Source organism: Diadema setosum, chromosome 1 (genome assembly GCF_964275005.1).
Source record: "Diadema setosum chromosome 1, eeDiaSeto1, whole genome shotgun sequence".
In the NCBI taxonomy this organism is placed as follows: domain Eukaryota; kingdom Metazoa; phylum Echinodermata; class Echinoidea; order Diadematoida; family Diadematidae; genus Diadema; species Diadema setosum.
Window position 1 is genome coordinate 1957745 of NC_092685.1, and position 24740 is coordinate 1982484.

At 39.2% G+C, this 24740-nt stretch overlaps 1 protein-coding gene across 1 annotated transcript in view; it reads left to right on the forward strand.

The window, feature by feature from the left end:
- LOC140246238 (nuclear pore membrane glycoprotein 210-like) overlaps positions 1 to 24740 on the forward strand; it is a 40601-nt gene that overhangs the window by 9196 nt on the left and 6665 nt on the right. The window contains exons 8-40 of the mRNA XM_072325698.1: positions 81 to 155; positions 872 to 984; positions 1734 to 1874; positions 2478 to 2615; positions 3071 to 3226; positions 3665 to 3773; positions 4307 to 4393; positions 4847 to 4998; positions 6460 to 6631; positions 8379 to 8499; positions 8977 to 9076; positions 9527 to 9719; positions 10627 to 10733; positions 11400 to 11501; positions 11887 to 11988; positions 12326 to 12454; positions 13039 to 13166; positions 14048 to 14189; positions 14625 to 14687; positions 15164 to 15343; positions 15850 to 16062; positions 16539 to 16694; positions 17359 to 17453; positions 18331 to 18502; positions 18950 to 19122; positions 19359 to 19443; positions 20198 to 20327; positions 20943 to 21073; positions 21458 to 21581; positions 22091 to 22231; positions 23107 to 23360; positions 23750 to 23951; positions 24473 to 24589. Of these exons, the coding sequence (XP_072181799.1) occupies positions 81 to 155; positions 872 to 984; positions 1734 to 1874; positions 2478 to 2615; positions 3071 to 3226; positions 3665 to 3773; positions 4307 to 4393; positions 4847 to 4998; positions 6460 to 6631; positions 8379 to 8499; positions 8977 to 9076; positions 9527 to 9719; positions 10627 to 10733; positions 11400 to 11501; positions 11887 to 11988; positions 12326 to 12454; positions 13039 to 13166; positions 14048 to 14189; positions 14625 to 14687; positions 15164 to 15343; positions 15850 to 16062; positions 16539 to 16694; positions 17359 to 17453; positions 18331 to 18502; positions 18950 to 19122; positions 19359 to 19443; positions 20198 to 20327; positions 20943 to 21073; positions 21458 to 21581; positions 22091 to 22231; positions 23107 to 23360; positions 23750 to 23951; positions 24473 to 24589 (4503 nt within the window). The remainder of the gene's footprint in view (positions 1 to 80; positions 156 to 871; positions 985 to 1733; positions 1875 to 2477; positions 2616 to 3070; positions 3227 to 3664; positions 3774 to 4306; positions 4394 to 4846; positions 4999 to 6459; positions 6632 to 8378; positions 8500 to 8976; positions 9077 to 9526; positions 9720 to 10626; positions 10734 to 11399; positions 11502 to 11886; positions 11989 to 12325; positions 12455 to 13038; positions 13167 to 14047; positions 14190 to 14624; positions 14688 to 15163; positions 15344 to 15849; positions 16063 to 16538; positions 16695 to 17358; positions 17454 to 18330; positions 18503 to 18949; positions 19123 to 19358; positions 19444 to 20197; positions 20328 to 20942; positions 21074 to 21457; positions 21582 to 22090; positions 22232 to 23106; positions 23361 to 23749; positions 23952 to 24472; positions 24590 to 24740) is intronic.

Genomic DNA, 24740 nt, shown 5'->3' on the forward strand with positions numbered 1-24740 from the left:
AAAGGAAAAGAATGAAGGAAAGAAGAACTGAAGATGTAAACACTTTGTGTGTTTGTCCTTAACATGACTGTGAATGACAGGCTTCAAAGACTTTAAGGGTTTCAAAGACAGTCTCCCATCAGCCAACGTCTATGTCATAGAACCAGCATACCTAGGTGAGTGTCACATCAGTGTATATAATCATCCCATGTAAACTAGAAATGGTACAGTTTTGGTTGAGATGGGGCATTAGGTTTTTAACTTTCTTGTAAGACTGTGAGAAAACTACTTAAAAAACTATGAAAAGCATATAATTTTATGAGGAATTCAAAGTTTATTTGATGAAAATCATATAAGAGTATTATAGATGAATTCAAAGTTTATTTGATGAAAATCATTTTTCAAATGGCCGAGATACCCCAAAACAGTCATCCTAATAAAAGGTGGGTCTCATCTTTTATTAGGACCACTTTGTTTTTGGATATTTCAGTCATTTCAGAACTGATTTTCATAAAATAAACTTTGATTTTCTTTTAGAATTGTATGCTTTTTCATATTTCATAAGTAGTTTCTCATATCTCACAAGAAAAAGAAAATCTGAAACCCCTTTGCAACCAAAACTATACCAATCCTTTATCGTAACAGCAGATATTAGAATCAGTATTGACAGAATTCATTATTGAAAAGGGCTCTGGTGTAAAAGCTCCTTCATGTCAGACTGCCTTTTGATCAGCTGAGAATATTCGTACAGTGATGTTGGTGGGGAAAATGGCTACTTTGCAGTACCTTTTAGCTGTTCAAGGATGGTGCATCATTTTATCATAGAAATACAAGCCTGCAAATTTTCATGTTGACTTTATGTGATTATCATATTTATGTTGTCCCATTCCAGGATTTGTGATTGTACCAGGAGAAAACTGGGTGCTTGAAACAGGGCGTTACTATGAGATCACCATTGATGTGTATGACAGGGACAGTAATAAGATGTTTCCCTCTGATATACCGGTAAGTGAGACTAGTGTAAAATTACAGATGGTGTGATAACTTAGCCACAGTGAGTCATGGATATCATGGATAATAGTGCGTAGTAATGAATAAGATTATCTTTGATAAAGGCCCTGTCACAGTACAGCACATAGAGCAAAGTTGTGCCAAGTGTACAGATTTTTACTTCAAAATTTGACTAAGTCCAGGTATGCTCCATTTCACATTGATTCCCCCATGTGAAATTTGTTTCTAATCAGTCTTATCAACAACAGTAAAGAAGGTGCACATTAATGATTCCAGAGGAGCACTGTAGCAGAATCCCTTTATTATTTGTGTATATTTTTCTTTATGGGACCGTGCTTATTTTGTCTGTACAAGAAGTATTTTGTATAAGTGATGTAGCTGTAAATAACATGTATCATTCACTTCATAGTCATCCTTCCCAGACACTGCATCCATCTCACAGCCACCCTTCTGTTCTCTAGCTTCATCTCACGGTCAACCATTAATCTTTCTACATGCTGATAAGCCACATTCTGTTCCCACTTCCTTTAGCTCCCCCCTGCCTTCTGGTTTTCACGCCATCTCATAAATAGAAAAATGTATAGAAATGTGAACACTTGATGTAAGGCGTAAATTGTAGTATAATAGTGGAGAAAAATGAATAAAGAAATGAACTTGCATTTTGACTCCAAAAAAAAACGACTGGGTCCAGGCATCTAGCATACACACAAACATAAAAATGCTCTTGTCTTATTCTTCCTCAGAATATTAGGATAGAGACAGTGTTCCCACCAGAGTATTTTGAAGTAATCAGCTCCAGCCAGAACGGATCCCACCACTATGTGAGGACAGTTCAGAGTGGAGTGACGGAGATTGATGCTGCTCTCGTTGCCATGGTGAAACCTGTAAGTGTATTCACCAGGATTGTGATTATTGCAGCTTTTGCTGCCAAGGAAAGGTGTCATTGATTTTGAAACAGTATATCAGAGCTTAATGTATTTGATTGTATAAGCTGTTACTTTCGTGAGGGTTTAATTTTTGCAAATTTCGCGAATCACTTTTGGACTGCGAATTTAACAACACACGAAAATGCGCTAGGGTAATCGTGCACTTTTGTTAGCATTGGTGTCCATTCGTGAAAACAACATCGCGTGAAAATGCCGTGATCTCCTCATTCGTAAAAATATATGTACGCAAAAATAACAGCTTATACAGTATCACAGGAGCTAAGTTTTTGTGGAAGAATGGGGTCCAAAGTTCAATATGTATGTAGAAATGTAATTCCAAGATGCTTGGTGACTATAATTGCCATTACCAATCTATGCTTGTTCAGGTTTTCGCCGTATCTTCAAATGCATTGATTTAAAAAATAAGTGACAATGGGTTGAATTTTGATAGAGAGGTGTACTTTACTTATTCCTACGTACTCATTTTCACGTGCCCATGCTCTTGATTCAGTCAGAGTAGAAAAAAGCCCAAACCATTCTTTCTTTGTCTCTTCCTGTTAGGATGGAGAGTTGGCCAAGTTTAAAGTGCCAATCAAAGAGACCCAGGAGGCAGAGATCTTTGACCCCATAGAGGTCAGACCAGAGTATGTAGCCTTTGCCTACCAGCCTGGCCAACCGGGATATCAGTTTCCTCTCAAGGTAGGTCAGAGGTCATGCTTTATTCCCACAATTTTCAGACACACAGATGCAAGAATGTTGACTGCTCTGCTCTGAGCTTTTTAATTATTTGTACAGTCGCACTGTATTTATTATTCATGCAAACAGAGCATTATACATGTACATCTCTTTTAAGGTATGTCTGTAGTTCTCTTGCAGATGAAATATTGAAAAAAAAAAATTATCCTAGTTGATACTTTCTTAAAAAAGTTCCTCTCGTTACATATGTTCTTTCCAGTTTCATATATACAATGATTGATTGATTTTACGACCATATGAAATGACACACATTTTTGAATTTGACATGTTTTATATGACTGCTTCAAAGATCAAAGCAATGACAAGGACTTCTTGCAAACATGATCTTCCTTACCCTTTGAAAGGGACAATCTCATTCATTCCCATAACTGGACTTCTTTCCTGTAAATAATTTTCAGGCCACTGGTGGCACTGGTAGCTATGTCTGGTCATCATCCAAGCGTGCAACAGGGACGGTCAATGTGCATGGTCTGGTCACCACTGGGGACACTCCAGGAATGACCAATGTCACAGCAGCAGACAACCGTAACCCTTCACACTATGGACTGAGCAGAGTAAGTGACCTGCAATGGAAGATAACTGTAAAGCAGAGACCTGACACTGTCCCAAGCTAATTTCAGTTAATGTTACTACATGCTATTTAGATTCCACGCTAGTTTATTTAGAATTTTTTGAAAGTGAGATGAAGATTCCTTCTTGTAATTGAAAACCAGCAGCGGATATTCCAAGCAGATTTTAAACCATGTTGTGTGTATCTTTTTCTTACATTTGTCTTTCCTTCAGACTTCGATGAATCTTTCATGTAATTAACAATCATAGTCCATTGTCCATTTTTGTTTTATATGCCATTAATTCTCAGAGCAAGTAAAATATAGGTGGAAGTATATTTACAACAAATCCCCCCCAAAAAAGAACATTTGTTGAGTGGTGGAAGAGATACATACATGTTATTTAAGGGCAAACTGACAACAGCGCATTGATTGCTTTTGCAGGTGTACCTCCTGCCTCCCTCCAAGATGGCTTTCCTGGACTCCCCTGTGGAGGCAGTGGTAGGATCCACTCTTCATCTTCCGCTGGGAATGGAAGCTTATGTTGATGGCAGTGAGTTCAATTGATTAAAGCTTCTCATGCCATGTTGACAAAAATAGTCAAATTTATAGCATGTAACTTATGAAGGAACTACATGATGTGGTTACATAATACTACTTTGATTAACTGCTACATGTAATGTCTACTTCATAAAATGAATGTATACCAGTGATTGTATCAATATTCACTAGTAAAATGCATTGACAAAGAAACAGAATTCTGCACCCTTGAATGCCAGGAAAAATTACTGATTGTTATAAAAGAGCAGACACAACAAAATTTATTTGTGTCATGGTTTTTACAAATCATTGTTTTCCTTTCATTGACTTCCATCCAGATAGATAAATACCATGAAGTTTTCTGTATTAATAATGATAATTAAATGCTCTTCAACAACGAGATATTGACAAAACATCAATTTGGACCTTTTGTTCCGAGAGGGGGCTTGAATGGAAACATCTGCCTTCCAGTCTTTGCTTACAGATGTATTTGTGTGAAAGTGGACTCATTGTTGAATGAATGTCTGTCAACACTTTGTTTCACAGGAAAAGAGAAAGTGATGTTGACTCACTGTGGTTCTCTACCCCTGACCACTCTGGTGGCCGACCAAAGCATCTTCCAGAAAACTAATGGTAAGAAGGCGTCTTCATGTGAATTCATATGTTATAATTATTAGGAAATATACTGCCCTGTCATGTTCCAGGTTGTTTATATGTTTATATATGAAATGTCAGTGATGCGTGTTGCAAATTAGATGATATTAAAAATATCATCTGAAGAATTATGTGTGTTTGATTGTGAAATACTTCACATACAATATCAAACAGGTAATGCGTCACTCTCGTCCGAAATAGGGCCACTTACCATCACTCTACCATTAGCAAGTACTTAAATCCCCCATGGACAAGCATGTATGTGTAGACTGAAATTTGTGTATCTTAAGTAGTAATCAAGTTTGATTATGTTATTCTTATAAATTTATCGGCTAATTTTTGTTCATCACCACTATAAATATTCCTTGCATGATGTGCTTAAAGAATGAGTTGATATATGTGATGCTCAATCACTTTCTATGTGAACATCAGGAGATGACACATTTGAAGCAGTGGAGGGATCATGCACCACTCTCCATGTGAAGGCCCTAGCAGTAGGCCACACCCAGGTTACCGTGACACTCCAGCAAGGAGGAGCTAAACTACAGGCATCTGTCACCATTGCTGCCTATGCACCCCTTGAGGTACAGCTGTTAGGCCATGGGTTTGTTACCCATGCTCTCAGCACATGCTGATACTACCATGTGTGTCATGAAATGAAGTGTGAATGAAATATTTTGCCCTGAAGTGTACAAGAAGAACAGCAGGCTCGTTTTTTCATTAATTCTTAACTGGACACCATACAGGGAATGGTTTTACCCTCTCCTTACCCCTCTCATGGCCACTAGCTCAGAATGTTATTGAAATCCTGTACAAACAAGTTACTGGAAGGTAATGAAAGAGGTAATATCCTTTGCGGAGTTTGGAATGTCTTAGTTCTGTTGTGGGATACTGACTTACGATGAACTTTTTATTGCATGCAACCACTATCAGATGAGATAAATTTATTACTCACATCTCAAAGAAAGTGTTGTTGAAGCATGGATTAACCCTAAAAGGGCCGGGGGGGGGGGGGGAATCCGCCCCCCCCTCGACGTTTCGCGCTATAATTCTGTAACGCGAGAAGGCCCCATCGCGAGGCTTCTTGACTTTCTTCGTTCAAGTCTCGCGCAACTTTTGAGACCAAATTTGCAACGTCCGCGCATACTTTTGCGAAGCCACGCCCATTTTTGTAACGGAATGTCGCTCCAAAACGGGCACAATTTTGTGATTTTGTGTACATTTCCTATGGAAAACAGTGCTCTGTCATGAAAGGCATAAAAACCTGATTATTTTTACAATTAATCACTTTCATTGATCAATTTTGTGCTAATTATGGTAGAAAAGTGGTCAGTGACAATTTCCAATGAAAAAACAAAGAAAAAACAAAAGTTGAAAAACAAAGAAATACATAAGAAATTCTGAAAACAATAAAATACATAAGAATTGAAATGAGTTTTGGAAGTTTTTGTGATGTACAATTGTTGAATATGCTAAAACAGATTTACAGATCAAAAATTAGACTCTCAATGCTTTTAATTAAGCTAAAATATCACCTTGAGCTTAATTTGCATAATTAATTAATTAAAATTAGAAATTGATTGTTTCAAAAAATCTTATGACACAATCTTGTAGATTATGACGCGGGTCTCACGCATGCAAAATTTCATCGCGATCGCACCACCGATGGCCGAGATCTCGGGGGGGGGGGGGCGGAATCCCCCCCCCCCGGTCTGAGCATAGCCAAAAAAGCCCGGCCCCTTTAGGGTTAATATGTAGAGATTTGCTTGTTTCATATAGAGAAACAATAAAACAGGTCTGCCTTGTCCTATTGAGCTACTTTGACCTAATATTTACAACTCTGAATTGAAAACAAGAAGCAGTTTTCTGTGTTTAGCATTGTGAAAAGGATTCCCTACTTTTATAATTCCCTTGGAACAATGGTGACTGTCCTTGGCGTAGGAGTCTGGAGAATTCATTCCCTAATAAATGTAACCAGGTTCTGTTTAAGGTGTAAGACATGTGAGTGCCTTACCTATCGGTATTCTGTCAAATCTTCACACCAGCCCCTTGATCCTGAGAGCATTGCTGTGGTTAGTCTGGCTGCTTCTAAGACCCTGGTCTTATCAGGAGGACCCCAGCCGTGGGTCCTGGACCCGTCGCGCTACTACCAGGAGCTGACGGCAGAGGAACCAAGTTGGGTCAAGTCCCAGCACATCAAGGGATACGGAGCTACAAGTGAGTGCTACCAACTTTTCTTCGATATTCTTTTTTGTATGGACAAGTAACAAAAAGTATATGTTTTAAATTCATAGCCTCAAATTGATTGCTGATTAAGAAGTTTCTAGAATTTCCTTTTTTACCTTTTGCGTATGTTCGTAGAACGGACTATTTAATATGCATTTAGCAGTTGGCCTATACAGTAGAGAGATCTCTTTTGTTGTCTCGCCCACCGGAGGTGAAGGCGAGACTAAGGGATCCAAATGGCGTCCGTCCGTCGTCCGTCCGTCGTCCGTCCGTCGTCCGTCCGTCGTCCGTCCGTCGTCCGCCGTCCGTCACAAATGTTAAAGTTTACCTGCAAGACTCTCTTATGATGCATAACTTGGCAACTGTTGCAGCAATGGCAGCCACACTTAGGTGATAGAAGCTCTAGGGGTATCTTCATGTTATGGTGTTGTCAGAGGTCATGTGATGATGTCAAAGGTCATTTTGAGGTCATATATTAAAGGGTATGTGCAAGACTCTCTTTTCTATGTTAAAGTTTACCTGCAAGACTCTCTTTTGACAAATAACTTCACTTAAGTTGCTTGGATTACAACCTAACTTGGGTCATAGATGCACTAGGGGTACCTTCATGTAATGGTGCCATTGGAGGTCACAGGATAAGGTCAAAGGTCATTTGAGGTCAAACGTTAAAGTTTACTTGCAAGACTCTCTTATCACATGTAACTCGACACATGTTGCTACAATGGCCATCAAACTTGGGTGATGGATGCACTGGGGGTACCTTCATGTTATGGTGCCGTAAGAGGTCACATGATAAGGTCAAAGGTCATTTGAGGTCATACGTTAAAGTTTACTTGCAAGACTCTCTTATCACACGTAACTCAGCACATGTTGCTACAATGGCAATCAAACTTGGGTGATGGTGAGAGATGATGTCTCATGGGAAGTTGAAGGTAACCACAAGGTCAAAGGTTGCAGACAGGGGTCAACGAACTTTTAGGGCCCAATGTTAAGTTTTTATGGCGCATTTCGTTTATGGCTCATAACTTTTGATCCCTTTGTCTGTTTGTGACCAAACTTGGATGAAAGATGTCCCTTGGGGAGGTCAAGGTCGTCACAAGGTCAAAGGTCACAGACAGGGGTCAGCAAACTTTTAGGGCCCAATGTTATGTTTTAGGGCGCGTTTTGATTGTGGCTCATAACTTTTGATCCCTATGTCCATTTGTGACCAAACTTGGACGGTAGATGTCCCTTGGGGAGTTAAAGGTCATCACAAGGTCAAAGGTCACAGAAAGGGGTCAACAAATTTTTAGGGCCCAGTGTTAAGTTTTTATGGCGCGTTTCGATTATGGCTCATTACTTTTGATCCAGTTTGTCCGTTTGTGACCAAACTTGGATGGTAAATGTCCCTTAGGGTGTTGAAGGTCACCACAAGGTCGAAGGTCATAAGCAGGTCAATTAACTTCTGGGAGTTATAAAAAATATTAATTCCTTGTACGCAAATGGGCGAGACACAATTTGGCGATTGCCTTGTCTTGATGAAGTGCTGTCGATTTTGACTCTTGTCAATGCTTATTATTGTGAACTTGTTTTCTTGGTGAAAAGAGAATTAACTGCTGGAAAAAGCAATATGTTCTTGTCAGTGGCAGTTTTCAAAATGTGAATAATTCATGATGGAGTGAGCCGAATCAGGCCTGTATGGTTAGGACAATATGGATGCTATTGGAATGTCTGCACACTCTTTGCTTCTTGCCTGCAGAGAATTATCACATCTTTCAAGTTTTATGCCGTCACCGTGGAGAGCAGACCCTGACTGTCAGTGTTGGCAACCACCCCACCACCCGCAACAAGTTTCCTGCCATGTCTTCTGCAACAGTCAAGTATGTTTCCTCACTGAAATTATGTCTTGCAAAATGCTGGGAAAAATCGCTACGAAATTGAACTAAATTAAGTAAATGTTCTTGTGTTTTCCATCTACTACCATTTTTCCATTCTCCCCTAAATCCTAATAACTCCCTAAGGAGAACTACTATCTTGTCTGTTTAGACGGGCTTGTTCTCTTTCCCCCCCCCCCCCCCCCAGTTTCTCTTGTACTCACTATGTCTCATTCCTTATCAAATCATCACTTCTGACCTTATATTACTTAAAGGTTGAGTTGGTCAGTACAGCTACTAGACCTCTATCATACTCTATGCAATGTCATCTGATCAATATATCTGGCTCGTAAAATCTTCAGACAGCATGGGTGGTATGTGTTCTATTACTCATTCTAGAGATCAAGCCAGGGAACTAAAATTCACATCTTGACCATGATGGGTATTCATCTATGAGATTCCTTGTCTGGTGTCTTTTGACAGGTATCTGTGCACCCAGCCGGTCAGTCTGCAACTGGTACCGGTTGTCCAGCAGCCGGACCTCAATGTGCCCTGTCCAATCGCACTGGACTCCAACAATCAGGTGAGAAAAAGGTTATTCAGTTGACTGTATGAAGACACTGAAATTTTTGACACAGCTTGTAGCCTTTGTAATGGTAAAGTTGTTTAACCTCCAGCTGGCAAGTGAGTAAAGTGTTGCATTTATGGAATAATGTTTGGACAGTTTACATCATCTTCAAGGCAGCATGATGCATATTCATGAACAATAGCATGAAAGGATGTTGGGATATTCTTCTGAAACCAAACATTAAAATCAGATGTGGCTTGGTATTGGATATTACTTCTTGTGCGTTTTCAATGCACTATCTGTAAAATCAACAGCCATTGTGATGGTTTATTTATCATTTATCATAATTTTGTTTAAATCTATTATTTTTAGGTCAGTAATTTTGTTTGTGGATATGAGATATGTTACTCTGTGAGTGTGAGTGTTCAGACCAGTTTTGTCACCCTTTCCTGGTTTATGTTGTAGATCCCAGTCATGAATGGTCAAGATATGGACATTCTGGTCAGAGCAGTGGACAGCCATGGACACCTCTTCCACAACTTCTCCTCCCTGGTGGTCAGCTGGTCAACGTCTGACCACAACCTAGCTTCTTTTTACCAGCCCTATACCGCCTACCATGACGAGGATGGCAGCTTCCCAGGATCAAGAATGCTTAGAGGTACCAGTCTTGACAGTTTTGTTGTATTAACAACATCTCTATACCATGTAGAATTCAGATTTATGCACTCTGTAATCAAGTATAAGTAACCCCCTCGAAAGAAACAACTTTTAAAATTTTTTAAGACAGATGATATAGGCCATACAGGATTACCACTGCTTATAGGATTTGTAATCCTTTTGAGAGGTTGCTAGTGGTGACCAATCAACTAAAGTGGCACCCTGCCCCACAAGAAGGCACCATGAAACTGCACTGTATTTGACACAGAGGCACCGTGAAAACTCTGCATCCTGCTCTACAAGGAGGCACCATAATACTGCATCCCATACCACAAGGAGGCACCACGAAGCTCTGCATCCTAGACCACAAAGGGGCACCATGACACTATGCATCCTAAACCACAAGGAGGCACCATGAATCTATTCATCCTGTACCACAAGGAGGCACCACAAAACTTTACATCCAATACCACAAGGAGACACCATGAAACTATGCATCCAATGGTAGTATATCACAAAGAAGCACCATGATACTTTGTATCCTATACCACAAGGAGGCGCCATGAAACTATGCTTTGTAATACTGTTACAGCTGCAGTGGTCTCTGATATTGACACCAAACATTCGGCTTACCATCAAACTGAGTTGCCCACAAGCAAAACAGAATGCCCTGTGATTTATCCATGTGGCAATTGTTTCTGACACCAGTGCAGATTGTGGATAAGACGGCAAGTTTTCACATCTCTGCTCCCAGCAGTTTAGGATATCCTGCTGTGTCTCAAACAAGCCAGCCATTTTTATTTCACCATTTAGATTGCATTCCATCTCTCTCACTTCAAGAGAGATTTTCCACCCAGTATACTTCAAAGATTTTAAATCTTGTGCCTCCCTCTCTTTTACATCCATAGCTGTTGAAGTGACCACATTGAAGCGACAGCAAGGATCTGTGACTCTGACAGCAACCACCACTTCCTACGATGTGGGTCTCTTCAGAAGACATTCAGTAACTCTACCGGTGAGGACATATCACTTATTAGTTTTTTCAATGGCATCTCATGGATACCATTAAGTACAGATAAGGCTAGCATTGTGTCTGCCTAGGAGACATGCACATTTCTGATATTCCACAAAGTTACAGGTTTCCAAGGACATGAATTTATGCTTGTTTATAGTGAAGTTGGTTATAAAACTGGCTTAAGAGTGGTTGTCCTATGAATATTTTCACACTGTCTGAATTTTATCTTACAGCAAGGTGCATGTAGGCAGGTAGACATTGTTGGGCTTGGTAAATGTGCTGTTTTTGCCATATATCTAGCAAGTCTAATTTTTTGTGAATCAGGACTTGTCTACAATTTTACAAGAGGCTACATTTTGATCCTAGAGTACATTAATGAATGAGAAATGTGCATGTCGCATTCATGTCGGGATCAGAGTTGATATTTCGTGTGTTGTTGAATTCACTATTGGCACCTTACTTACGAAATTCATGAAAATAAACCCCCTTCAAAATATATAACGTATACAGTATGTAGTAATCCTTATGTGTGTGTGAATATGTGGTAGTATGTTGTTGTTGTTAGAATCAGATTTTTGTAATGAACTTGTGATATCTCAATCTATGCTGTTGACACACTTGTAACTATAATTCATTGAGTCTCTGTAATGTGCAACTTCTCCACAGAACCACACCCCATCAGTGAGTGCATCCCTGGAGCTGGGTCTGGTGATGGAGGCACACATTGATCCCAACACACTCCACCTCTTCAACCATCCCTCTAATAAGGTCAGTCATCATTATGTCTTCTCAGTCTTTGCTAGTTTTTTAACATTGCCAGAGTTCTTGTCTTTAAAACATCTGTTTCATGACTTGAGTTCAATTAGTGTTTTGTAATAGAGTGTCACCAAATTGTCAAGATTATTGAAATCTCCAAGTCGAACTTGTTCTTTATGTAATTGGAAGGAGTATAATTTTTTTCCCCACTAGGAAAAACTAATGCAATATATTCTTTTAGTTTATTTGCAGTGCAAAGAAGTAGAGGCACTAATTCGTGAGTCATGTCTGTTTTGAGGGCAGAGCGTGTTTCCAGTAGTGAATCCAAGTAATGGCTGCCTGGTTTGATTGTGTTGCCATGACATTTTATTTTGCTTCAATTTCTCTGTGTTTTCAGGCTTTGCTAAATCTTCATGGTGGATCTGGACACTTCCTGGTTAAACCCAGTGTGGCTGGATTAGCAGACATCAGATACAATGAGAAGAGAAAGCAGATTGAGGTAAGATGAGGACTTATCACAACCATAGAGATATTCATTATCACCACTACAGAGATATTCATATTCACAAGATACGTGGTCCAATAGAACTTCGAGGATTCCCGTGGTAGTAGCCATATTCCATGGGCCATTTTTATAGTGACTAGTATGTCAACTATCTTGATCTTATTAAGCTTTGTGTTTGTATTGTGCCAGCTCTTGCAACCACGCGAGTGTGACTTGTTTTTATTGACTATGATATTTTTAGTATTTTTATGGTTGATATTGTGTCAGTTGTGTCGAATATGATATGCTTGAATCATGATTGATGATGACATGTTTGTGGTTTGTCTTACAGGTGACCCCACTACATGATGGCTCCTTGACCATCACAGCATATGACCTTTGCATCGCCACTACCCAGCATGCATCAGCCCAGATCCACATGGCTGGGGTCCACACCATTGATCTCAAAGTTGTGGACAAGGTATGTGACCACTTAATTACATATTGATTGATTATATGACATCAATTTGAGTGTTTCACTTGAATAACATTGCACATCACTTTGCAGTTCGCTTGAAGTTTTAGGCAATTTACTACACATAGGGAAAGTGTAGTGCACTTTTGTGAAAATGTTATCTGTTGAAATCCTATAACAAGTCAACTTGATAGTAGAATTTCTGTCCTGTTTTGTGCTCTCTTCAGATTCAGCTTAATTTTCTGATATTTGTGATTAAAAAGTTATAGGTTATATGATTATAATGGACTTTATCTGTATTTGCTGAAGTTTCATGTAAAGTTTTATGGTTGTCAAAACGCACTCACTGATGCACAAAATGGACAGCCAGATGAGGAGGGCAAAGTGCTGAGTGAATAAGTAGAATAGAGCTTGTCTCTGTCTGTACTGTGTAGGTCCAAGTTGAGCATAAAATCAGACCATGTCACTGTCTTTACATTGATACTGTGTAGGTCCAAGTTGAGCCTCACTATCTGTATCTTCATACTATGTAGGTCCAAGTTGAGCCTGAAACCAGACCCTGTCACTATCTTTACCTCCATTGTGTGTAGGTTCAAGTTGAGCATGAGATCAGAGCTGCGGTCCAGGTCCTGGATGCCACAAACCAGCCTCTGTCTGTCTCCTACTTCCCTCTCATGGGGCTGGAAGCAGTGCCTGGTTCTAACATCATCACACTCAGGTAGGACTAGAATCCAATGCCTTAAATATAAGTTAGATTATCTCTAGATAAAAAGTTAAGATGTGAGTAAGCAATGGGTAATGTGTTCTGAACCATATTACATCATTTCCATGTTTTGTAGTCAAATGATGATATTCAAAGTAAGGCAGCAGCCTGTAAATGTGTAGATTGTTTGTTTAATAGCAAAATCAGGGACATGCTTTTCTTACCATTGAGCAAAGACGTTCTAAAACTGTTTATCAGTTGGCAAGAATACTGTAAACGCTTGAATTTTTATGGTGGTTATATTTTCAAGAATTTTGCAGACAGCCTCTTGATTGCAAAAACAACAGTGTGTGGAAATATTGACAAAATGGGGGGGGGGGGGGAGGATTGCCCTGTATCCACTGTGCAAGGACAGCACGCTAGCATTAAAACATCAAGTGACTGCTAGTACAGTGTACTTTTATTGTTTTAACAAAATGTTTTAACAAAATGGTTTGTTGAGAAGTCACACTTTCTTGTAAGTGTTTGTGGTATTTGTTTTTGTGTCATTTTTTGCCAATTATGATAATGAGAAGACCACAAAACAAAAATTGAACAACTCAGAGAAATGCCTGATCAGTTGCCATTCATGAAAATATTTGCACATGAAAATATCAGCATTTGCAGTACCTAATTTTCCAAATTCATTGTCATAATCCTGTCTGTATAATATTGATCTGTTTTGACACTAATGACATATCTTATATAATCTGACTTGGTTGTCTCGGCATAGTATTCAGACAAATTAACAAACTGCTTAAAAACAGCAACAACAACAACAGCCAGCAAGGTATAGCTTAGCTGATAAGGAATAAATAGATAAATTGTTTTCTTTCTTTTTTTAAATTAACCTACAGGCCTGATGAAGACGTAATGAACAGAGATCAACACACTGCTTACTACACTGTGTATGGAGCTAACATTGGTTTCACCACCCTAGCTTTCGTAGCTATGTCCAAGACTGGCCATACAGTCTCCAGTAAACTGAAGGACATCCAGGTAAGAAGATGAGACTTCCTGTCAACTTTAACCTGCTCAAGAAAAGCAGATATGAAATACAGGTGCAAGTGATTTTGAAGTTTTTGTTTTGTGTTGTTTTTTCTACTGCACCACCTAGATTTCAATATAGTTTGTAACACTGATTAGACAGACTGACAGGTACACAGACAGACAGACAAATGCAGCGCAACAGAAACGTCTCATTACAAGTATCCTCTTTTTCAGAGGGGAAAAATTGTATTGAATACTGACAAGAGGAAAAGTCTCCCTGCATGAATTCTGTTGAAAGTTCTCTTTTCTTGGGTCAGTCAGCGGGAGACTTATCAGACAAATCTGCATGAGTAGGGAATTGTAATCCCTCTCTGATCGTATTGTCCCGTTTATAAAATGTTTGTAGCAAATCACATATGTTTTTCTTGTCTTGACCAACTCCAGGTTTTCCCGCCTCTCAAACTGTCTCCACGAAACATCACACTTCTGGTCTCATCTTTGTTCCAAGTGAGTATAGTTTAATTTTGTTGTTGTTTTCTTGTAATGAAATGTATTTCATTTTTTTTTCTTTTCTTAAAGGGGGATCTTCATTCCTTCTTTGTTAATTAGGAATAACAAAATGTTTCCGTGAGACATGGAAGCTCTGATCGCCATTTAAGAGCAGTTTTCTGTGAGATTGTAAATCGTTTTGGAGAATATCTTACATAGGCTGAAGTTTAGCTTATATACTGAAGAAGTAAGTTTCTGGTTTGAATCGTCCATTTTACTTTTACTGGTTTGAATCATCCATTTTATCTCTTGGTGTTGAATTTTGCAAATATGAGTTGTGGTGCAAAGATATTTGTGTGTACAGTAGCAATCATACCCATGATTTGAACCATTATGCATGTGTATCAGCATGTGTATGGCAGCCTCAAACTACAAGTGTACTCCCATGTGTTGATGTGTAATAAGATCTTCATTACTTCCCTATATTCCTCTAGGTGAGGAGTAGCGGTGGTCCACAGCCCCAGAGCCAGATTGAATACATTGTCCAGAGTGGCAACATCGCCAAGATAAACAGCAGCGGGATCCTCCATGCTCTCAACCTGGGTCATACCAGGGTCACAGGCAGAGCTGTGGGTTACGACCAGGAAGTTGGGTCAAATGTCGTCTACTCAGAGGTCAGTCCTGTCGTCTAAGATTGTATTAAAACTTGGTGGTTCATGCTGCAAATGTTCCATTGTATGTGTTTATTCAGATTGACCTTTATTTTGTTTTTCCTGCTTCAAGCTAGAGTCATGTATAGGATCACAAGCCAGTTTTAGTCACTCGACACGGCATCCATAATGTCATGTCCTCGCATGCAGCATTTGAACAGATACAGTGTATATCTAAACCAGTGAAATCTTTCTAATATCTTCATATTTCATTCTAATGCTAGTCAATGTGCATACAAATTTACTGTAAGACAAGATATGTTCACATGCATTTTAATTTTCATGAATTTCGTGAGAGTCAAGATTTGCGAAATTACGCAGAGACTACTGCACCATGGTCCTCAAGTTAAAAGTGTTTGACAAATTCTATGTTGCTGTATATCAGCATGATGCAAAGTTCAATTGTGTGCATTCCTGCAGAAATTTGAACCAGTATTGATAAGGGGATGTCCCTTTGTTATGTAATACAGGATGTGATCGATGTTTACGTCATTGAGCTGTTGGGAATCCGGATCCACGCCCCTCTTCACAGACTGGAGTCTAGTACTGTCATGCCCGTCTATGCCATGGGCTTGGGGGAAACGGAGACACCGTTCACCTTTGGGGATGCACTCTATGGCCTCCAGTTTGATTGGAGCGTCAGTAACAGTGACATCATTGATGTCGAGCCTGTCTTTGCTGAGGTATTTTGTCCAAAATAATAGCTGACATCCATTTAAACCAGGACCTAGTTATTTTTCTTTGATTTAAGAAGTCAGTCATTTAGCTTTATAGATTCTTTGCATTCATTTTGATGCAAAAAAAAAATAATACATACATAGAATTTCTCTAGCACCATTTTTCATTCTGATTGAATGCTCAAGGCACTTTATACCAATTAATAAATAACAATTAAACTAACTGTTCAGCATGTTTGAAATGAAGTTTATCAAAACTATGATATTTTGACATGTGGCAATATTATCACTGAGTTGATGTAGCTACTAAGAATTACTGATTTGTAAGTTTCCTTCGTAGGTGAATTGTTCTATGGAAAACAGTGTAATTTTAGACTTTGTTGACATTCCTTGTCTAATCATAAAGAGACTGTCAATTGCTGTTACTCACTGGGCATCATTGCTATTCTCATGTTTGTTGTGTGCTGTTGCCATGACAATAGGATGGAATCTACATGCGCGATGAGCACAACGTTGCCATGAGGGTGCGGACCAAGAATCCTGGTGAGGCGTCACTCCGGCTGCAAGTCTCCCCGCTCCACCCAGGCAAAAACCAGATCTACCGAGACCAGACCCTCATGGATGAAATTCAGATCCAGGTTGGTCAAACAATCTCCATTGATGTCTGTCAGACATTCACTAGAGTGGAGTTCATTATTTGATTTCTGCAAAAAATTATCATAAATTTTACTTGACCAGTTTTGTTTGCAGGGTAGTTTTTCTCAAAAACCCAAAGAAACCAAGATGATGCCTTAATCTTGAGAATGGAATGATTTCAATCTTCAAGTTTATGTTGGTGCCTTCTGTCAAGCAAACAGTAGAGTACACTGTCTTTTTTTATGTTTTTTGAATGAATGAAAATAGCAAACAAAATATCTCATTTTCTACTTACATTGATAATTCTTTTGGCTAACTCATGCATGTTCAATGCCAAATCCAACAAACCAAGGACCTAGTAACTAGCAGAAAGTAGACATATAGGCAGACACATAGAAATGACAGTATTGCCAATAGAATAATGATATCTGTCTTCAAATTTCTGGTAGAGAGAGATATGTACTTGAATGTATAATGTGCTTCAAACATATAAACACTGTTGTCTTTGTGTGTCAAAAGTAATTGTCAAATCAAAATCAAAATAATTTTATATGTATGTGAATTACAAAGATTTTTTCACATGGATGAGATGTTTTTGTTTGATTTGTGGTGTAGGTGTTTGTGTTTGTGTCATAATGTAGATGTTTGTGTTTTTCCATGGTGTAGGTGTTTGAAAGGCTGGAGCTGATGCAACCTCCGTGTCCCTGTCATAGCAGACTCCTGATGACACCTAACACCCAGGCACCAATCAGGACCAACAGGTGTGTTTTGACACCAACACTCCCTGCCTTGAGGAGGCACTTTGCAGACCTCCCAACCATTCTGAATTTGGAGGAAAGCATCTGAATTTTGACCATTTGTAGCTCATGTTTTGATAGGAGTTTCCTATTTTTCTTGATAACTTTACTAAACACTCCTATGGGAACTGCTCATTCTTTCCTACTTTTGAGCCAAATCATCCCTATTTTTCAATCAGAAAGGTTGGAAGGTCTACACTTGACAAACTTTCGGGGGAATGCACTCCGAATATGTTTGTGGGGTCAGTTGATACAATGATAGTAGTCTTACTTGTCAATGAAGTTTGTTGAAAATCAGGCAATCCTTCAAAATCTTGAATCTTTTGGAAGTTTTGGTTACTCATGTGCCATTCTTGCTGGACTGGACTGCTACAACTATTTGTGATGTCACAGTAAAAAATTATATAAGGAAAGTATAAATATGATTCAATATATTTTTGGTTTCTAGCATAATGGAAGAATTCGTAGCTTTCCTCCTACAGTAGTAAGGGGGGAGGGGTGGGAGAGGGGAATTTTATTACCCTGAACATAGTCTAACAAATGGAAGGATTATGTACTTTATTATAAACATCTCAGACTGAATTGCATTTCTGTTATTTTCTGTCCTTTTCACTCTAAGATGCACATCTTGCCAATAGCCCCTTTTGTAATTACTACAGTAGAGTACTAATTTCTGGATAGTTATTCAATAATTAAAGGCCCTTTTAAGGCATTGTAGTCCTGGCAATTGTGTACATTGATTTCATAATACTATTAACTCATTTTGTTGTAGCCTCTGACTGATTGTCAGAAATTATAGTGATGCTAAACTATCCATCATGCTGTCTGATTTGAAATGCAGAGACGGTTCCGCCAGAATGTCATATCGCATCCACACTTCCGAGCTGGACCACTCACTGTCGGTCAGTGCCATGGGTGTGGTCACTGCTGGTCCTAAAGGTGGACATGCATCTGTGGAGGTCACAGCCTATGAGAGCTTTGGGGTCAACCAGACCACTGTTGTTCATGTAAAGGTCAGTGTCTAGAAATCAGCAGTTGTAAGTGGCTTGACCTGTGGGGCCTGTGAGTGAAAACTCCTCATATCATATCATTATCTTTGCAGACTTAGGGCTGATAATTTAGTTAAAGGAGGTAGTCACACTGAATCATTTCCGAGGATAAACTCTTTTGAATTTCTCCATATTACTTTTAGTGTATGCTTGTATTTTTATGATTATTATTGATCATATTATCTTTGCATTACCTGGTAATCCTATAGTTGTATGTGTATTTATGAACTTTTCCAGAATCACTTGTCATTAATTCATTTCGTTTGTTATCGATGATGTATCTTGGAAAAGCATGAAAGAAACCGTATCTGAAATGAGCCCATCTCATACAAGAAAAAAAAAATCTAAACATTGATTAAAAGTATAACTAGTTGAAAACACACCTGCTTTCTTCATCTATGTTTCCCATAGGTCAAGCCAGTGTCCTACATAGCTGTCCACTCCACCACTGGACTGACCACTCAGGACAAAAGCCTTACTGTCTTCCCTGTGGGAGTCTCACCCTCGTTTGCTGTCCGTTTCTATGACAACATTGGTGAGCTGTTTGATGCAACCAATGTCAAGCTTGACTACAGACTGCACAGGTCAGTTTACCTTTTGTGTCCCTTATGATTTGATTGTATTTGAGCCTGCTCAAAGCTCTTATCTTTTGTTCAAGGTAAGGAATATTCATGGTCACTGCTCATTTACTTTTGCAGTATTTCTTGTGTATAAGAGTTTGTGTATTTGTTTGTTGGTTTGTGCTTTTATCCATGTGTATGATTTTGTAATTATTCAAACCTTAAAATTGTTCCTAACTTTCTCTTCCTCGTTTGATCAGATTTGATCGTCTGCAGCTGCAGTCGGGTTCAGACAACACGACGCTGATTGGTCGGTCAGCCCACATGGGAACCACGCTCCTCAAGGTGAATAATGTTTCTGTCATTACTCTTAAGTCACTTTCCCTTCCAGACAAATCATGATTCTTCTCCAGTGAAGTGTATTAGACTGGCAAAATTTTACCATTATGATACCATGTATTTCACTACATTCAACTCCTTTAAAATATCAAGAACAGAAAGGATAACATTCATGATAGGATCAAACTAAAAATAGCATAGAGTCCTGCAGTCAAATACTGGACTTTTCCATCAGTATTCCCTGTAATTTATTGTATTGTATCTGCCAACAAAGCCTTACCAAAATTCACATTGTAACAGATTCCACCAAAAGCATGAATGATGGGGATTATGTTAGAATGTTTTTGGTTGTACAGTACTAGTTAGACATCCTACCTTTTTGTGTACATTGTGGTACAAAAACATTCAATTTTTCATAATTATGCAATTTTTCAGTAGTGGTATTGGAATTCAAGTACGTCTCATTGGGCAATAGATAGAAAATGTTGGCTGGAGCTCATCCATGTCACAGCAGGGCTTGTTTATGCCAACTGAAATGATGATGATGATGATGATGATGATGATGTGATGATGATGATGATGATGATAAGTGAAGACTATGACGACGACGATAATGCTGATGATGCTGATGATAATGATGACGATGATAGTCGAACATATTCACGTTTGAATTGAGTAGATCAGAGCAAAGTTCATGTAGTAGCGTGTGAGCTGACAGTGTCTTGAATGATCCCCTCTTGTGTTTTTATTGCCATGCCAGGTTTGGGATAGTGAGAATCCCTGGATTGATGACTACGTCAGTATTCCTGTTGGTAGTGTTATCAGGCCAGAGGAGGGGCTAGTGGTTGGAGATATCATCTGCCTTGGATCACCACTACTCTCTCAGGAAGGTGGGTGCTCTCATTTTTTTTTTTTTCCCCTTATGAAACGACTACTTGTCTCAGAGTGAATGAATGAACAAATGATTCATCCATGCATCCTTTTATTCATTCATAGAGAGCAGCAACCAGAATCAATCTTAGTGAATGTGAAAAATGTATGTGTTTCTCTTCGATTCATTTTTGAGAATTCATGTGAAGGAGAACGTTATTCTCTTCTCTCCCTGAGTTTTTCTACCTTAGGTTGAGAGTCACTCTAAAACATGATATATTTGCCTCATGAAATTTGCGAGTTGGAGCCGACAGCCTTTTTCGCAGCATTAAATTTTCGCGAATTGCCACTGGCATTCAATGCGTATAGTGTAGACAAGAACTTTTGCGTGCATTTTAATTTTGCAAATCTTGGCACTAGCGAAATTTGTGAAAGTAAAATGCACGCGAACATTCCTTGTTTTACAGTATGCAGGTTTCTGATGGACATTGATATTCAATTACCAATCTGTTGTCAAATTTTCATTATGGATTCTTACATCCATTAAAAAAATTTTTGCATTCATAGCGTTTTGAATGGTATGCCATACGTAATCTGAGTACATCTTCTTTTCTTTTTTCCTTCATCCCAAACAGGTCAGCGAGGGTCATGGAGTTCATCAGATAACAGCATCATTAAAGTTCAAAGGTTAAGTGGTGTTGCCATGGCACTTACCCCTGGAACAGTCACCCTCTCCCACCATGTAAATCTAGTGACATCAGCGCAGGTTTGTGTTCAGTTAGTTAGTTCAGTTAGTTCAGTTGGCAAGTTAGTCTGTATCGTAACTAAAATATTTCATCTGTCAACTTGAATTCAAGAATTCTGCCAGTCATCTCAAATGTAAATACAAATGCTACTCCAGTACCCCTAGCTGCAGGTAGGTGTTCTATCACCCAACTGGTCAGTGAATAGAATGGAAAGAAGGGGCTACTTTAGACATCTTTTTGGAAAGAAAGATTTTAAGATTTGCATGTACTATATATGGTAATGTCATTCTTGCTTTAGTATCATCCAGAGAAGATTTGTGAAAGAGTACTGTGTGTGCACTGTAAATATTATTCGTAATGAAAAATAAATGTCGATGCAATTTCATTGTTTTTGTTTTTTTCAGGTTTCCGTTGGCACCATCGTCCGGATTAGCCTAGAGGCTAATGAGAACAGCTTCCTTTCTTCTGTTCCTAATGATGACACTGTCTATGTTTCAGTGAAACTTAATGGTGTCTCAAGTGTCAAAGGTAAATACTTAAATAGTTAATACTGTAAACAGTAAATTCATAGTATGTTGCACTTTTTTTTAACTCTAAAAGAACTTCACTGTTTCAGAGGTTAAAAAAAGAAAGAAAGAAGAATTTGGCTAGTGCGTGCTAATTACCTCCCAGTTTTGCCTATGCTTATTAAAGCCCAAATTCACAAAGGTAGTTAAAATGTAGTCGGTGAATCATGTATTTTTTCCCCACATAGACCTGAATGACAAATTGAACGTTGCACACATTGCCTTTCCCTTGTTTCATGCGTGTAACCTGATTTCCCAATTCAAAGGAACATGAAGTGCTTCAGAGGAGCATGATATTCTTTATAGGGTTGCAGGAAAATGAAACCATAGAACCCAAGATAGGAAACAACCAGAAATCATTTACAAGTTATGCAGAGAATGGTCTGATTTGGGATTTCAGCTTTCCTTTCATGTTCATCATTTCCAGTAAAACTTTTTTGAAAACAATTGTTTGTGTATTTTTTTGTTCAGGTGAAAATTGTGGTGCAGAGAGGCTGTCCCAGGAGTCGATCACACCCCCTTTTCAGTGTGAGCTCCAGTTTGCTGACAGGAGCAGTCCCGTGACCCCCACTGAGCTCTTCCACGTTACAGCAGGATTCAACCCTCAACATGGTGAGATGGGATTTATGTAGACAATGAGAATGAAGTGTCAAAATTTGATTTACACAACTTGGGCTGTTTCTTTAACATGAGCAAATGATATCAACATTGTGGACTCATTGATTTTCTAAAGGATTATCTGTATCGGTTTCTAATTTGCTGATGTTTGCCCATTTAAAGGGGCATAGTCCCGGTAGTGTAGAGGGCGCTGTTGATGATACTGCCGATCACCGTTAGCATTGATACGAAGATTACCGAAGTTTAGCTGTCATCAAGAGTAAAGTGCGTAGGTGTTGCTAAGTAACGTTGCCTTTGTTGTCTTCTCTGCGCATCGCGCAGTCAGTAGTAATGCCAGGGTGCATGCATATGTGCTTGTTATTATGACATCACAAAAGAAGTTTGCTAAAGCTGTCATCCCCCTCTGCCGAAGCATGAGCCGAACTGTGATCCGATCACTGACTACAGTGAATCAGACTTCTTCAGACGTGGGAAAGTGGGCCAAAGCGTAAGCACTAAAGAGGAGTCAATAGCGTAGGTCTCTATAGGAAATTTGCGCTGTGCGCCCGCATACGCATTTGACTAAAACACCGGGACCATGCACCTTTAAATACATTGAGCATGCAGATATCTCCTTATTCCTCTTTGGGACCTTATGATATTGATATGTGTAGTGTACATTGGGTACCTTGACTTTCCTGGTGATATGTCAGTCAAATGACCTACAATGACAATCATTCGATGATTCGCCTGATTCGCCTGATACCACTCCAGTTTGCTCAGACCATACACTTGTATTATTATTATCATTATCATTATCGTTGTTGTTGTTGTTGTTGTAAGTAACACTTCAATCTGCTCCATGACCTTTGAACCTTTTGATGACCTAGGCACCTACTACTGCAGTATCAGTCAGCTGAAGCTGAGACACACGCCGTCATTCCTCAGCACCTTGGACACCTCTCTGATCCTCTCCGCCAGGCTACTCTCCATACCTGGCCAGCGCAGGATAGCCTCTGATCAAGTTGCCTTCACTTTCCTCCCGGCCTACACTGCTCAGCAGACGACTGTCACACTAACCCTGTTTAGCAGACGAGAGGACATTGGTATTGAAGGTGTTTCTTCAGTACTGACAAATGTCCAGGTATGACTCTTGTGGTGACTTATCGTGCAAAAACTGACCTCACAAAATTCCTACAGTTATTATTTCATATTTGCAAATCGTAAAAATAATTATTGATGTACACCACTGCTTTAGCTGGACTAGGTGGAAGACCCCCCCCCCCCCCCCCTTGAAATAAAGAAAGAAAGGCATCGAGAACATTATGCAAAACATTGGAACGCAGTTTCAGAATACAATAATATGCTGGAGGGCTGTAGAATAATATTGACACAGAGGGTGGAAAGTCTTGAATAGCTGTTGCCATTTTTCCTTATTATCTCATAATGGTTAATTATTATAGATTACATAATATCTCAAAATAATTAAGTAGATCTGTAATATTAATGTTTTTCCATTTTCTGTAATCACAGGCTTCAACCAATGATACTGAAGTGATAGCCCTCGGTAAGCCATACCTCCAGGGCAAGACAAAGAAATTTCCTGTGGCTCTAGTGGACTCTTCCATTTCTCAGTATGGCCCTGCAATACTTCATGCCTCAGTGGAACTGTCCAATACAGTCACGGGGCAGCAAGTAATTGTGCCCATCAAGATCAACCTAGTGCCTGTTGTGGGTGAGTACTGAATTTGCATTCCTTAATATTCAGAGCTCAAAGCAATTGACTAAACTGAATCATTGTTCTTACTTTTCATGTGCATGAGTGTAATCATGCAACTTGCAGGAAACCCTTATCATGGCAGTTATTGCTAACTTGATTACAAGCAAATCATCTTTCCAGGCCTCTACTACGTTTTGGTATCAGAGTCATTAATACTCTTCTGTAAAAATGGAATGACACTGCCTTACGATGATTGTGATGATGACGATGATGACGACGATGATGATGATGACGATGATGGTAATGACTGATGATGATGATGACGGAATATAGTTGTAATAGGAGTAGTAACCAACAAAAACTAGTCTTGTAATTGTTGCTGTTTTCCTTTGCTATGTTTCTATGAATTACAAGGCCAGGATATAAAGATGTAGGGAAATTTTATGTGATAAATCAAAGTAAAAACCATGGATAAGTTGTTCTAACTTCACTTGACTGACTGAATTCATTGTGTACTTCTCTTGTCTGCGGACCAGCAACGGAGGATCCAGTGACGGGCTGGGCCAGTGTACTCCATCTCTTCCTCCAGCACTACCAGACATGGCTCTTCTTTCTCATTTTCATCTTAGCTGTGGCTGCCATGGTGCTTATATGTAAGTCTACCACACTCTCTTATCTCTCTCTCTCTCCTTCTTTTCCTAGTACAGTTGCTCCATGCCCTTTTTATTACCTCCGCCAAGGGAGGAGGTTATGTTTTTGTTACCGTTTGTTTTTTCTGTGTGCAAAATAACTCAAAAAGTTAAC